This window comes from Martes martes (genome assembly GCF_963455335.1).
Source record: "Martes martes genome assembly, chromosome: 7".
NCBI lineage: Eukaryota > Metazoa > Chordata > Mammalia > Carnivora > Mustelidae > Martes > Martes martes.
The window spans coordinates 46,543,578-46,559,085 of NC_137894.1; the positions used below are offsets into that span (position 1 = coordinate 46,543,578).

Genomic DNA, 15,508 nt, shown 5'->3' on the forward strand with positions numbered 1-15,508 from the left:
AGTTGCTTTGCCAGAGGCTGCAAATGCCATAGAGTTGAGATTGAACAGATAGTGTTAACCTCAAGGAAGTGCATTGGTTTTCCTTTTATCTGCATTGTTTGAATTTTCATGTGGATTAAAAATGCATGAAATTAAAAATAAATACGACTTTTTATTTTTATTTTTTTTTTTTTTAAAGATTTTATTTATTTATTTGTCAGAGAGAGTGAGCACAGGCAGACAGAGAGGCAGGCAGAGGCAGAGGGAGAAGCAGGCTCCCTGCTGAGCAAGGAGCCCGATGTGGGACTCGATCCCAGAACCCTGGGATCATGACCTGAGCCGAAGGCAGCCGCTTAACCAACTGAGCCACCCAGGTGTCCCAAAAAATAAATACGACTTTTTAAAGGGAAAAAAAATTGCTGGGTTGGCAGGGTTTCTGGCTTGTTCGCTGAATCTTTTAGCTCTTTTAGGAAAGCAAGAACGAGGAACAGAAAACACCAGTAATTACCCACCCAGCAGCCCCCATGCCCTTAAGGACCTCGGGGGTAGAAACAAAATCTAGTAATTGTTCAGAGTTGGACCAGTACCTTGTTCACAAGACTTTAGCTTCCACAGAGTCCATACATCTTATCTCCCTATATCTTTTGGGCCGGTTCCACCTCTCCCTGCCCCCAGTCCACGGTGGGCAGGGGGGAGACCAAGGCGGGGCTGGAGCACCCCTCCCGCGGCTGCCTCCGGCTCTCAGGCGCGGCCTCCGCCGTTAGGGCGGTTCCGGGAACCCTCGGAGCGCTCCGGCGGCTGCCAGGGGTGCCGGGTGCCCGGGTGCCTGCGAGCCCGCGTAGACCAGGCCGCCCGGCCGAAGGGGCGGGCCCGAAGCCGCGGCCTCGCTTCCGCCCGCGCCGCGCGGCGCCCGCCACCTCCCGGCCGCTCTCTGGGGCCGGCCTCGCGGGGCCCGGAGCCGTGAGCCGCCGAGCGCCGCCGGCATGCTGCAGAAGCGGGAGAAGGTGCTGCTCCTGAGGACCTTCCAGGGCCGGACGCTGCGGATCGTGCGGGAGCACTACCTGCGGCCTAGCGTGCCCTGCAACAGCCCGCTCTGCCCGCAGCCCGCCGCCTGCCGCAACGGTCAGGGCCGGGGCTGGGCCGGGCCGGGCGGAAGCGCGGAGTGCACCCTGGGCGGCGGGAGTGAGGGCGTCGGGGCCGGGGCGGGAGACGCCGCGGCGCTGCTGGGGGCGGAGCGCGAGGTCGCGCGGGCGGCGAGGCGGAGGCCCCCGGGCCTTCTCCCGCCCAGGCAGCTGGTCGGGCCCGGCGTTGGGGCTGCCGGCGGGGAGCGAGAGGCCCGCGGCCCCGGTGCCGCCCCGACTGCCGCGGCGCGCTGCTTCCTGGGGGCCTCCATCCTCGTCCTCCCGACGGCCCCCCTCTCAAATAGAAGGGCCCAGAGCCTGGCGCCCCCGCAGCCTGCAGGCCCAGCGAGCGGGGCTTCCCGACGGGCCCAGGGGCGCAGGAACTTGCCCCTTGTGCACCCCCAGGATGGTGTGGTGGTGAAATGGGGGGTGGGTGTCGAGCTGCGCGCCCCTCATGGAGAGGTGGGGCGCCATCCTGCGGCGCCGAGAGGGCCTGCTGCCGCTCGTTTGACACTTACTTCCCACAAAGGTTCCGACCTGTCAGCCCAGGTGTGACTTTTAGCCGATGGAGAGCCCTTTGCACTAAAATTTGTGAATTGTCTTAGGTCCTCGTTGCACGGGAAGGTCACGGGGAAGTTGGATTTGGAGCTCCCGTGCGCTAGACCTTACCCCACTTGGTTTCTCGGCTGCAAGGGTGGCCGATTGAAGGAGGAAGATGACTGGTTCTCTACCCTCTGGTGGGAGAGGAGCCGGGGGGGGGGGGTCCTTAGGATCTGGAGTCCTCATTTTAAGGTTAAAGTCAACATTTCAGGTACACCTTGGCCAAGCAGCTGTCTGAGATGCGGGCTGAGTAGAAAGCCTAACCACTGCCCTTGCCTTCATTGAGCATCTTTTTCAGTCGATTCCGGCTTTCTGGCCCCTGGAGACTTAGGAACGTGTACCCAAGCTTGACTCAGAACCAGCCTGAAATTGCTAGGCAGAAACACGTGGTTAACATGTCTATTTCACGGGACCCCATTTGAATGTGAGTGTAGGTCAGCGAGTTAACAGAAATATTTAGGTTGTGCTGAAGATTTGCTTGTTTAAAAAAAAAAAAAAATCCGTCATCTTCTGCACCACTGGCAACACCATAAACCACACTGAGCTTTTACTCAGCACAGCTTCAAACAAATGCAGATGCGGAATTTACCTGAGCTTTGGGCCTCTACCCAAGTAGATTTGTTGTGTCCTTTAAAAACTTCAGGATGTAGTTAAGACTGGAAGTTATTTTGCAGTAATAAACCAGGTTCACAATTGTCTAATCGCTTACATTTTGAATTATGTTTTAGATGGGAAACTCTTGTCTAGTGATGTGACTCATTATATGATCCCAGATTGGAAAGTTGTTCAAGATTACCTGGAGATCCTTGAGTTCCCAGAGTTGAAGGGAATTATATTCATGCAGACGGCTTGTCAAACGTTGCAGCATCAAAGAGGCCGCAGGTATCCGTTTTGCATTATTTATTTATTTCTATATGGCATATTTTTCTTTTCCCCTTTAGAAAAGATCCGTCGTTGGAGGGGATGGGGAGGAATTCATTACTTTGTCTGAAAGGACTTTTGAACTAATATTTGGTATTCTCTTCGCTGGTGAGGAATGCGGTGACATTATTTTATATTTCTGCTTCAACACCTGGCCAAGAGATCTGACTGTAGATCAATAAACTGCAGTGTCCCCAGTATATGGGTATTTAAGATTCTTGGCTTTGGGTTTGCATGTATTTTTTAGCTATATTGTTTCAGAAGCCTACACTTTTTTGGGGGGGAAGTATTTTATTTTTAAATCTTAAACTGTTTATTAAGGATGCAAATTGTACTTGTAGTGATTTATTTAATGAAAACAGAAGTAACTTGTTTTATTTTTACATTACTAGAATAACTACCAGCCATACTCATTGTATTTGCCAAAGGATTTCTGATTGAAATCAGTCTAAAATGCTTACCTTATACCTAAATGAAGAACAGTTGTTCACCTTTTAAACAAATACCTAAAAACTCTTTTGTTTCATTTGACATTGGGAAAGGATTTATGACTTGAATGTGAAGACTACATAGAAATAGCATATTAGAATTATACATCCAACCTCTTAGCACCCCTAGTTATTTAAAAAGCAGAAACTGTGTGTTTATTCTTTTTTAAATGTTGTGGTTTCTTCAGACTTGGTGGTAAAAGATGAAGTGTGTTTATTTGTATATGAAAATGATGAGTTGTCCTTATTATAGGCTCAGTTCAAAAAATGTGCATTAACTAGAGTGCAGATTTTTCAGATAGAATATTTTTCAATGAGTTTGAAGTTGATTTTGCTCAGACACAAAGATATAGATGTTTATACACATCCAGGTTTGAATGCTGCTCCAGGGGTCGTATTTCAATTTCTGCTACTAAAATCAATTTGTTGCCATCATTTGGATTGCAAGCACTCTGCCGAGCCCTTTCAACTTCTGTTTTCTGAAATATTTTTAATATTAAGGGTTGTTTTAAAAACCAATTCCTGGGACATTCAAAAGCAAAGAATTGGAATTTAAATGTCTTTTCTCCTGAACATTTCAAAAGTAGTTAACTTGATGAGAAACTATTGGATTTCTACCGCTTTATCGTGTCTCTAAAAATACTAAATGTGAGAACAAAGGATGAGCAGTTGTGAAATAGGCTGATATGATATCACCCTGGTTTTCCTATTTGGTCAGCACATTTTGAGCTCAGAGTTCCAGGCCTTACGGAGTACAAAAAGAAGTACAGTTGATCCTTGAACAGCGTAAGGATTAGGGTCTCAGACCACTGGACAGAGAAAAATCCAAGTATAATTTTCAGTTCCCTCAAAACTTAATAGTCTACTGTGGACCGGAATCCTTACCAATAACGTAAATAGTTGATTAACATATATTTTATACATTATGTATATTATATATTGTAAACCATATTCTTGCAATAAAGTAAGCTAGAGAAAAGAAAACATTATTAAGAAAACCATAATGAAGAGGCACCTGGGTGGCTCAGTCAGTTGAGCACCTGTCTTTGGCTCAGGTCATGGTCCCAGGTTCCTGAGATCAAGTCCACGGCCCCGAGGTGTCTTCTCCCTCTCCATCTGCCCCCAGCTTGTGCGCTCATACACACTCTTGCTCTCAAATAAAGTCTTTAACAAAAAACAAAACCATAATGAGGAGAAAATACATTTACAATGCTGTACTGTATTTACTTAAAAAATTCCGTGTGTCAGTGGATCCTTGTAGGTCATACCCGGCTTAAGGGTCAGCTGTATCAGTCCCTCTCAACAAACCTGTTGTCTTGGTGGGTTAGGTGTGAGAAGGTGATGGTGGCACACCCTTCACTTAGGCAGTATGACTTAATGTGGACTACCCAAAGTGCAGAGGTGAATACAGCATGTGAGGGTTCAGCCCAAAGCCCTCTGAAGGAAATAGGTTTGAGATTGGTCTTAAGGGACGCCTGGGTGGCTCAGTCAGTTAAGCGGCTGCCTTCAGCTCAGGTCATGATCCCAGGGTCCTGGGGTCGAGTCCCACATGGGGCTCCTTGGTCAACGGGGAGCCTGCCTCTTCCTCTGCCTGCTGCTCCCCCTGCTTGTGTGCTCCCTCTCTCTCTCTGACAAATAAATAAAAGTCTTTTTTAAAAAGAGAGAGAGAGAGATTGGTTTTAAAGCAGGGGTACTGAATGTAACTGATGAAGGGAAAGAAGAGGCAGGCAAGGAATTGGCATGTTTGGGCCTTGGTCCTTTGTTTACCTGGTAAGCAGCCAGCAGTTATATTCAGGTTCAAAGAGCTAAATGACCAAAATTACCAAAGCCCTAAAAAATGTTCTGTGTCCAAAGCTGACTTTATAATTGATCACAGCCCTTGAATATAGAAGACCCAGGAAATTCACTTTATTAGTTTGGACTTCATTAAGTGTTAAATGTAAGTCGTTGGACTTTTTATATTTAACCATAAGTGGCCTAGCAGAGGCCCTCTGGTGTTTTGCCTCATTTAATGTTGGAAAATGTTTTCTTATGTTTTTCCATTCTTCTTTGGAGATTTTTGAGATGCTAGTAAATAATTCATTCTATTTGATATGCTTTGAGGAACATTTTTACTTAAAAAACTCTTGTCAGTAAAAAAAAACAAAAACCTGGTTGGACTAGTGTCTGGTGTAAGGCTGCCTTGCTTCCTCTCCTTTTGCCCCCTTCTGGAATTCCTTCTTTGTTAGACTCTCAGCAGTTCACGCCTCTGTTTCTCAGTATATAACATAAGATTGGAATTAGGGAATATTACAGTTAGAGAGAATCTAAGAAGTCAAGTGATCTAACTCCCCATCCAACAGATCAATGTTACTCAGTCCTTGTTTCTAAGACTTCTTATCAACTTTTTTTTTTCCCTGGACACCCAGTCTTAATTTGTTTTATTGTTACTTAAACATGTTTTAACATAAATCTGGATGTAAAGTCCTCATGCTTAAGTACTTCCTGCAACCCTAAACCCAAATTGGACCTTCAAATTAAATAAGCAAAGCTTACAAAATAAGAAGACTGCAATGAACGTTAATTTAACATGACAGATGACATTGTTCTACTGAAATGAAATCACCAGAGTTGAATTTCCCATTAAAAAGACATAGCCTCCAATCTGGTTCTGTACTTAATATGATTTTGTATTTTGATTTTGATACTGTCAATGCAGAAAATGCCAGTTCTTCTAAGTATACTCCAGAAGACGTTATGAAAGTAGTCACTTTTTTGATTGCTCGGGATAATCACACGTTCTCGTTCCGTGAGGGATTGCTTGATGCCTCTGGGAGGCCATCTTGTCCATTGCGTTCATTCCTGTATGCAGGTGTTCGTCTGTTTATTCAACAAACATTTGCTGAGAGACGGTGCGTGCTCACACCGAGGCTGCCGCACTGAACAGGAGACACAGTGTTGGGGGGGGGAGACAGTGGTCCTCAGATAATCACACAAACAGATGGAGAGCGATGGAGAGCTGTCACAGTGCCACGGGCCCGGAGGGATAGGGGCTTGCTTTCAGGAGAGCCCCTGTTCATCAGGGAGGTGAGGAAGAGCTTTCCCGAGGGAGAGACCTACGCTGGGCTCTCTAGGGTGGATAGGAGTAAACCAGGCCGAGAAAGGAAAAGAGCTTTGCAGGGGAGGTCGGCTGCTGTGCAGGGTGGTGGAGAGGGAGATTTGCTCCATTCAAGGAACTGAAAGAAGACCCTGGCATGGATGAGGGTTCTCAGGGATGCTGGTGCACAGTCGTAAGCTGGGTATGGTAATATATATAATCAGATGCCTATTTTGAAAAGACGACTAGGCTGTGGGGAAGAGGCTGTTCCTTTAGTTTACATGAGAGGAGTTGGTAGCTTAGAGAGGGAAAGAAATAGATACTTCCAACAGCATCTTATTAGGTGAAAGTCCGTAGAACTTCCTCAGTCTTTAACCCAGAGAACTGAAAATATATCCATGCAGAATTTGTCCAGGAATGTTCTAGCAACTGTATTCCTAATAGCCCCCCAAATGGCAACGGAACCAAATGTCCATCACCTGATAATGGTTACACAAAATGTACTTATCCATACAATGGGATACTGTTCAGCCATAAAAGGAATGAAGCATTGACATGTGCTATAACATGAAAATAGGCGGAGTGAAAGAAACCAGCCACACGAAAAGAGTCATTTTTGTATGATTCCATCTATATGAAATGCCTGGAGGGGCACCTGGGTGGCTCAGTGGGTTAAGCATCTGCCTTCCACTCAGGTTATGATCCCCAGGTCCTGCCATCCAGCCCTGCATCAGACTCCTTGCTCAGCCAGCGGGGAGCCTGCTTCTCTCGCTCTCTCTGCCTGCCTCTGCCTACCATTCCACTAGCTTGTGTTCTCTCTCTCTCTTTCTCAAATAATAAAGTCTTTTAAAAAATGAAATGCCGGGGCGCCTGGGTGGCTCAGTGGGTTAAGCCTCTGCCTTCGGCTCAGGTCATGATCTCAGGGTCCTGGGATCGAGCCCCACATCGGGCTCCCTGCTCAGCAGGGAGCCTGCTTCCTCCACCCCAACCTCTGCCTGCCCTTCTGCTTACTTGTGTGCTCGCTCGCGCTCTCTCTGTCAAATAAATAAAATCTTAAAAAAAAAAAAAAGTGCCTGGAATAGGTAAATCCAAGAGACAGAAAATAGACTAGTGATTACCAGGGGAATGGGGAATGAATGCTTGATGGATCTAAGTTTCTCTTTCGGGGTGATAAAACGTTTGGACTTCGTGGTGATGGTTGCATGACTCTGCCCACACAAAAGGCTACTGATTGTTAGGTTTTACAAGGGTAGTTTTATGCTATATGAACTATACCTCGGTTAAGCTGTTATTTAAAAAAATAAAACCTATAAAACTTAGTAGTGGCGTTAGATATGTAAGGAGAGGGGGAAGGTGGTGTCAAGGCTAACACCAAGGTTTCAGGTTTACATAACTGGATAGAGAAAGCACTAGAGGAGGTCCAGAGGGGTGGAGCTAGAGGGGTGGAGTTAGAGGTCATGAGTTTGAGGTTGTCTTTGAGGCTTCCAAATGGCAGTACAGCTAAACGGCATTTAGATGGTCCAAAGTATACTCCATTGAGAATGTTTTAAGAGTACCACCCAGGGGCAACTGACTGGCTCTGTGAGTAGAGCATGTGACTCTTGATCTCCAGGTCATGAGTTCAAGCCCCGTACTGGATGTAGAGCTTACTTCAAAAAAAACAAAACAAAACGAAAAAACGAATACACCTATTGTAAAGGAAAACACAAACTTTTAAAATTCTTGTGGAAAACTGAAGGACCTCTGAAAATAAGTCTACCAAAGACAACCTAGCAGGGTCTGCAAAAAATGATGGAAGGAACACAAGATTGTGCGCCTGCCGACTGCTTGGGGGAAGCCCACCTGTCATCCGCAGAGCATACAATCAGCAGGCCAAGGTAGATAAGCTCACCATTGAGTGAAAATAGTGCAAAAATCAATCTAAGGAAGGTAAGTATAGCCTTGCCGCTAAGAAATTGTTTGAAATCTTTAAATAATAGAGATCTGGGGAATGCTTAAGCCAGTCCAGGGAAACTAGGGTTCTTCTGTAAGACTGGACCTTTTAAAATTTTAGATCGTTTTGTTGTACTTGACTCTCTGAAACCGCTGTTCTCCTGTCATCCAGGCCAAACTTGTTGAAGGTACCATGATGCTCTTTGCCAGCTCCGGGCGGCATACTCATACATCTAACCCCATCATACGCACCACCAGCCCTGACTGGCAAAAAATATGACTATATTGTATGCATGCCCTATTAAATTACAACCGTAAGCCCACGTGTCTTCAAGGAAACCCGACTGTCACGCTCCGAGTGATTCACTCTTTCCTGCTTTTCCCATTAATATTCTCGTGCCATTTGTTCATTCGTCTTATCCGGCTGATAGGTAGCTGACAAATGGAAGCATGCAGGACAAGTCCAAGGAAAATATATGGGAGCAAAACTTTAAATTGAGAACATCCTTTTTGTTAAGTTCCATGTTTTGCTGTGTCATTCCTCTAATTTGGTGGTAAACACCCAGGGTCTGGCTTATGGAACGTCAGTCCCTGGGGGAGGACAGGGCTGGAGAATCCCGGGGTGCAGAGGGCAGGTGTCTGGACAAATCCGAGGACGTGTGCAGAGCTTGGCAGACCAGTCACAGGGTTCTAAAAATGTCAGGGTGGGTCCTGACACACTGCTGTCTTATATTTGGGTCGCCGTTGTCACAAGGAGTTGTGAGTTCACTTACGCATTTGGGAAACATTTCTCGGGCATGTGAATCACACTGTCTGCTCTCCTGAACTTTGTGCCCCCCTCTGCTCCCTTGGGTGCTTTGTCTCACTCACTCTCGATGGTCCTTCTCTCAGGTGTCGCCTCTTCCCAGAGGCCTTCCCCAGCCCTCCTGTGTTCTCTGCACCCTGCACTTTTCCCCTTCATGCCACTTCTCCCACTGAAATGAGTGGTGGTTCTTTTTTTTTTTTTTTTTGCCACTTAGTCTAGCTGTTTCTTAAAATTGTAGTGAATTAGTGTCAGCTTCACTACTCTAACAATTTTTCAGCGAATAGCTCAGTGGCAGTGAGTACATTCACATTCATACAACCATCACCACCATCCTTTCCAGAACTTTACTCCGTCTCCGAAAACTGAAGCTCTTCACCTGGTAAACATTAACACCCACTTCCCCCTCCTCCAAGCCCCTGGCAGCAGCCATTCTACTTTCTGTCTCTATGAATTTGACTAAGTACCTCATCTAAATGGAATTATACAGTGTTTGCCCTTTTATGTCTGGCTTATTTCACGTAGCAGAATGTCTTCAACATTTATCCATTCTTTTTTAAGATTTTATTTATTTATTTCAGAGAGAGAGAGAGAGAGATTGGGAGAGCATAAAAACACCAGCGGGGTGAGGGGCAGGACAAGCAGACTCCCTGCTGAGCAGGGATTCCCAACACAGGGCTTTATCCCAGGACCCTGGGATCATGACCTGAGCTGAAGGCAGACACTTAACCCACGAAGCCACCCAGGCGCCCCAAGGTTTATCCATGTTGTAGCATGTGTCAGAACCTCCTTTTTTAAAAGATTGAATAATAGTCCCTTGTATGTATACCCCACATTTTGTTTATCCATCCGTCTGTCATTGGACCTTTAGGTTGCCTTCTTGGTGACTCTTGGCTGTTGTGAAGATGCTGCCATGAACAATGGAATAAGGATATCTCCTTGAGACCCTGTCTTCAGTTCTTTGGGGTATATGCTCAGAAGTGTGGTTGCTGGGTCATGCAGTAGTTCTTGTTTTAATTTTTTTGAGGAATGTGTGATTCTGTCATGTTCACTGTGAGCAGGGTGCTGTGGATAAAGGACAGGAAGGAGATGCCTAGATGGAGTCCCCTGAGGGTATTCAGTGGCACATAAGACCTGGCACATAGAAGGAATGCAGCAGGGGCACCTGGGTGGCTCAGAGGGTTAAGCCTCTGCCTTCGGCTCAGGTCATGGTCTCAGGGTCCTGGGATGGAGCCCTGCATTGGGCTCTCTGCTCAGCAGGGAGCCTGCTCCCCCCACCCCCGCCCCCGCCCCACCCGTCTGCCTCTCTGCCTACTTGTGATCTCTGTCTGTCAGATAAATAAATTAAATCTTTAAAAAAAAAAAAAAAAAGGAACACAGCAAACATTTGCCAAATGAAGGATGCTTAATGTGGAAGAAAATTAGCAAAAAAATGAATGCACTAAGTTCAGGTGCTTTTTTTAGGGGTCTAGAAAATGTTATGGTGGATAAAGGGAGCAAAAACCATGGAGGATAAGATCAGGAAAAATAGGCAATATTTTTTCAGCATTTTCTCTGAAATAATTACAGCTGCTTATAAAGTCTCTTCTAAAATCTTTTATTGCTTAAGAAATAAGGCTCATTTAAAATTCATGCATTACAGAAATGTGTAAAGCAGAAAGTGGAAGTCTTCACCTTACCATTGTGCAGGGACGGTCCGCTGTAAACAGGGTGGTGTAGGCTCTTCTATGCATATTCTACGAAGTTTTATTATCTTTTTTTTTCAAAGAATTTATTTGTCGGGGGTGGGGGAGAGCACAGGCAGGGGAAGCAGCAGGCAGAGGGAGAAGCAGTCTTCCCACTGAGCCAGGAACCCCATGTGGGACTGGATCCCAGCACTCTGGGATCATGACCTGAGACAAGGGCAGACACTTAACCAACTCAGCCACCCAGGCGCCTCTCTAGAGGTTTTAAAACTGACTTTAAATATATCTTTGTGAGGTGGGAAAATTACCAGTTACATGTCCTAAGCATTTCTGAGTTGGGGGGGCGGGGCGGCTTTTGTTTGTACATGTGGGATGCTGTTACGGAAAGCTGCCATTCACAGATCTGAAACTAAATCCTTTTGTTTGTTATGAAATTGTAGAAGTGCTATTACTTGGTGATTCTTTTAAAAATAGCTCAAAATTAGAATTACTAGGAAAATAAAATCAGTGTTTCTTGTTTTCTAATTAAGTGCTAAGATGACACAGATATTGGTGATTAGCATTTATTTAAAGAAGAGGAGTTGGAGAGTTCTGCCTTTGCTTTAATGAGAAGGCTCATTTTTTTTTCTTTTTTAAATCCACAGCAGTGGGCTGGAGGTGGGAATGGAAGGGCACAAATTTTGTTATATTAAAACACATGTTAAATGCCAATCATCTGCCTTTGATAATTTATATGTTAATTTAATGTCTGGTTTAATATTAGTCCATTTTTAAATAAACAATAAGCTTCCTTTAAGGTAAGTGTGAACATTTCTGTATTCCATATTACCTAGACTATTGAAAGGCACTTTTAAAAAATTAATTTATTTTTTTTATTAACATATAATGTATTATTAGCCCCAGGGGTACATGTCTGTGAATCATCAGGCTTACACACTTCATAGCACTCACCATAGCACATACCCTCCCCAGTGTCCATCACCCAGCCACCTATCCCTACCCGCCTCCCCTCACTCAACCCTCAGTTTGTTTTGTGAGATTAAGAGTCTCTTATGGTTTGGTTTGTCTCCCTCCTGATCCCATCTTGTTTCATTTTTTCTTTCCCTCCCCCCCCACAACCCCCTGCCCTGCCTCTCAGATTCCTCATATCAGAGAGATCATATGATAATTGTCTTTCTCTGATTGACTTATTTCACTCAGCATAATAACCTCTAGTTCCAACCATGTCATTGCAAATGGCAAGATTGAAAGGCACCTTTTCTTTTTTTTTTAAGATTTTCTTTATTTACCTGACAGAGGGAGAGAGATCACAAGTAGAAAGAGCAGCAGACAGAGTTGGGGATGGGGGAGCAGGCTCCCCACTGAGCAGAGAGCCCGATGCAGGGCTTGATGCAGGGCTGGATCCCAGATGCAGGGCTGATCCCAGGACCCTGAGATCATGACCTGGGCGCAAGGCAGAGGCTTAACCCACTGAGCCACCCAGGTGCCCCTGAAAAGCACCTTCTTAAAATAAAAACAAAGCAAAACATCATCTTAGAAACTGACCCACATGCGGCTGCATATTTGATGTGAGACTTTGGCTAGTATTACTGGAAGGATCTCCTGATGGGAGAAACCTAAAGTTTATTCTTTATCTGACAAATGAAGCTAGACCTCATTCGTGTGAGTGAGGGGGCTGCCTAAATAGAATTCACAGATAAACCCCCAAATTTATTTCCTTCACATGTCCTTTTCCAGGCTGCCAGCAAAAAGTAAAATGTTCTTGTGCCTAATGCCATTTATAGAACAAAGTGAGGTACAGAAATAAAGCACTAAACCCTGCTCGCCTCTGGTCCCGCATGAGCCTTTGAAGAGGGGGCTGTGTGGGGCAGGGTCATATAATTCCATACTAAATGGCCAGAAGTCTAGAAAGGAAAGGACGGGGGTGATTGATCCACAAGCTAATTAATGAGGTCCTGCCTGAGCACATTCTAGCAGGCAGAACCGAGAAACAGCAGCCCAGTAGTACTACGCGCACTAAGGCCAATATAAATAAGTGTTTCTTGGGTTTTAAATACTCAGTCTTTTGTCCTAAAATGCCTCATCTTTGATCCTTAGCATAAGCTGGCAGTAGATGATTGCCTGCTATCTCAGATTTCTTTTTCTTTGTGTCCCAGACAGTATAACAAATTGCGACATCTCTTGAAGGATGCGCGTCATGACTGCGTTCTCTTTGCTAATGAGTTCCAGCAGCACTGCTATCACCCTCGAGAGAGAGGAGAATCCATGGAAAAGTGGCAGACCAGGTATGGCTGTGAGTTTGCGTGGCTCTCTAAACCAGCAGTTACTCTAGAACTCCGACTGATACTGAACTGCTGACTGTGTCAGTATTTTAGATCTATCGTTTGAATACATATGTGTTTTAGAAATTGTCATAAGGGAGCCACAGATACTCAGAGTGAGTTTGTCCTAGATCTTAACAGCTGGCTTTTATAACTTTAATGCTTGTGTGTTTTGTGTGTGTGTGTGTGTGTGTGTGTGTGTGTGTAAGGCGGGGGGAAGAGGTCCACTTTGAAGCTAAGATCATCTCAGTTTTTCTGGTATAGGTTGCTCTAATATCCCAACCAGTCTTGTTAAACAAACTGGTAGGCTAATTCTGGTAAAGCTGTTTTAGAAAGTATAGTGTCACCATTTAGAACCGCCTATAAGCAGAGCCTGAAGCAAGGAGTTGGGTGTGGATTGTTGATGTGGGGGGCAATTCCCTGAAACAGGGGTGAGGAAGTGCAGGGCCTGAGACAGGAGGGAAAGCAGTTATTAAGGATGTGGGAAACTGAGGCTCAGTCCTACTGGGAAGTTCTGAGAAGCTGCACAGTATGTGCCTCAGAAGTCGTCTAGAAGGGTAGAGGTGAGGCTGGTAAAGAGACTCCGCCTTCAGCTGAGGGTCTTTCTGCAGGGGTGTTGACTCCACTCAGTGGACTGGGGGTAGGATGGGAGTGCCGCCCCACTCCAGCTGAAGTCCGAAGTGGGCCTGGGGCATAGGTGCTGGGCACCCATAGCCTGTGCCACGCTCTTCTGCAGAGAGCCCTGGAGATCTTAAGCTCTCAACTGTCTTATCCATACAAAACATTTAAATTGTCTTTTTCCTTGTAATTCTTTATCTGTCTAGCCATTAAATATTTAAACTCTCTGAAGTGAAATAAGCACTGATGCGTACAGAGTCCTTAATTATAGTCCTAAGTTCCCGTAGGGCTCGGTACCAGAAAGGGATAACAAATCGTTCTCTAGATTAGGTCACATGTGAGTACTGAGAATGATCGTGCTTCCTAACTACTAACTACACAGGCTTGTACAGTATACATTAGTTGAAATTTTTATAAGATTTTTTTTATTTGTCAGAGAGAGTGCACAAGCAGGGGGAGCGGCAGACAGAGGGAGAAGCAGGCTCCCGTGTGGGACTGGATCCCAGGATCCTGACTTGAGCCAAAGGCAGATGCTTAACCAACTGAGCCACCCAGGTGTCCCTAGCTGAAATTTTTTTTTTACCTACAACTATAGGAACCTTACCTGGCATCTTACTTTGCAGAAAGGGAAACAAATGCCTATGGAAACTGGCCGTCCGAGTTTATACAGATTATCAGAAACCTAATCCAATCTCGAACACACATCTTCAGGCCTAGGCTGCATTTTCTAATTCTGGTTCTTGTCGGGAAGATTTTCAGACACTTCCTGTGATTCCATAGCGGACCTTACTAGATTATGGTCTTCAGCTCTTTGCAGCCTCGTTTTGCTTTTAGCCAGACTTGTTTCTTCATCTTTTAAACCTCACATAGTACAGCTTGTCACCCGTGTGGTGCCCTGTGTCATGGCATGCCAGCTCAATGGTATGAAAAGATGGCAGAGCCACATGGTTTCTAGAACGTATCACGAAATGAAGGAGGCTGCTGTGGCGGTTGGATGTCTTCAGGAAGAAGAGATGTCAGGGGCTCTCTGATTCATCATTGTATCCCCAGGGTACCCACCCCAGGGTGTGTGTGTAATGGGTGCTTGGGAATTAGTTGTTGAATGAACAAATGGTTGTCTGCATATGCTGAAGGGGAGCAAGGTAAAAGCCAGGTGTGAAGCTTTGATCAGCAGCTTGTCTTGGGTGGGCTTACGTGCCCTTTGCTTTTCCAGGAGCATATACCGCGCCGCCGTGTGGTACTATCACCACTGCCAGGATAAGATGCCAATCGTCATGGTGACGGAAGACGAAGAGGCAGTCCAGCAGTATGGAAGTGAAACAGAAGGAGTGTTTGTGATTTCCTTCAAGGTACTTCCATTTGTTGTGTCCCTAAGTGCGTCTGTGTGTGTTCGTGTGCTCCGTGGTACCCATCATGCTCTCGATCCCGGTGGCAATACTGAAAAGGGGAATTAAAGAGTGAAGGAAGGGGTGCCTGGGTGGCTCAGTGGGTTAAGCCTCTGCCTTCAGCTTAGGTCATGGTCTCAGGGTCCTGGGATCAAGGCCCACATCAGGCTCCCTGCTCAGCAGGGAGTTTGCTTTCCCCTCTCTCTCTGTCTGCCTCTCTGCCTACTTGTGATCTCTCTCTCTCTCTGTCAAATAAATAAATAAAATCTTTAAAAAAAAAAAAAAAGAGTGAAGGAAGACTGAGGCCAAGGAGTTCCTGTCTTTGTTTCTCTCCAAGTAAGCGATCTTGAAGTCAGCAAATTTAGGCAGATTCCCTGTGACTGTAGGATCCACGGCATCTGAGACGTCAGCCCCGAAAGCCCCCTGTTGACCGTGAACTCATGCGTAGTCATAACAGTAACAGTATTAGGAATGATGATGGTGAATAGAATAGGTTAGATCTTATAAAATAGATAATAGATCTTATAAAATAGATAAATAGGTTAGATCTTATAAAATTTCCAGTATTCTCTTGTTCTTG

General features: G+C 45.5%; 1 protein-coding gene across 2 annotated transcripts in view; it reads left to right on the forward strand.

The window, feature by feature from the left end:
• Positions 1-775: 775 nt before the first annotated feature.
• Positions 776-15,508, forward strand: part of DIS3L (DIS3 like exosome 3'-5' exoribonuclease) — a gene marked incomplete at its 5' end in the record, with an annotated part of 33,893 nt that continues 19,160 nt past the window's right edge. Inside the window, 4 exons of one of the 2 annotated variants that reach the window (XM_080808514.1) lie at positions 776-1,101; positions 2,429-2,582; positions 12,761-12,889; positions 14,757-14,892. In XM_080808514.1, coding sequence (XP_080664640.1) covers positions 963-1,101; positions 2,429-2,582; positions 12,761-12,889; positions 14,757-14,892 — 558 coding nt within the window. Of the gene's footprint in view, positions 1,102-1,205; positions 1,650-2,428; positions 2,583-12,760; positions 12,890-14,756; positions 14,893-15,508 lie in introns of those variants that run through there. The other variant, XM_080808515.1, reaches the window with a different exon arrangement.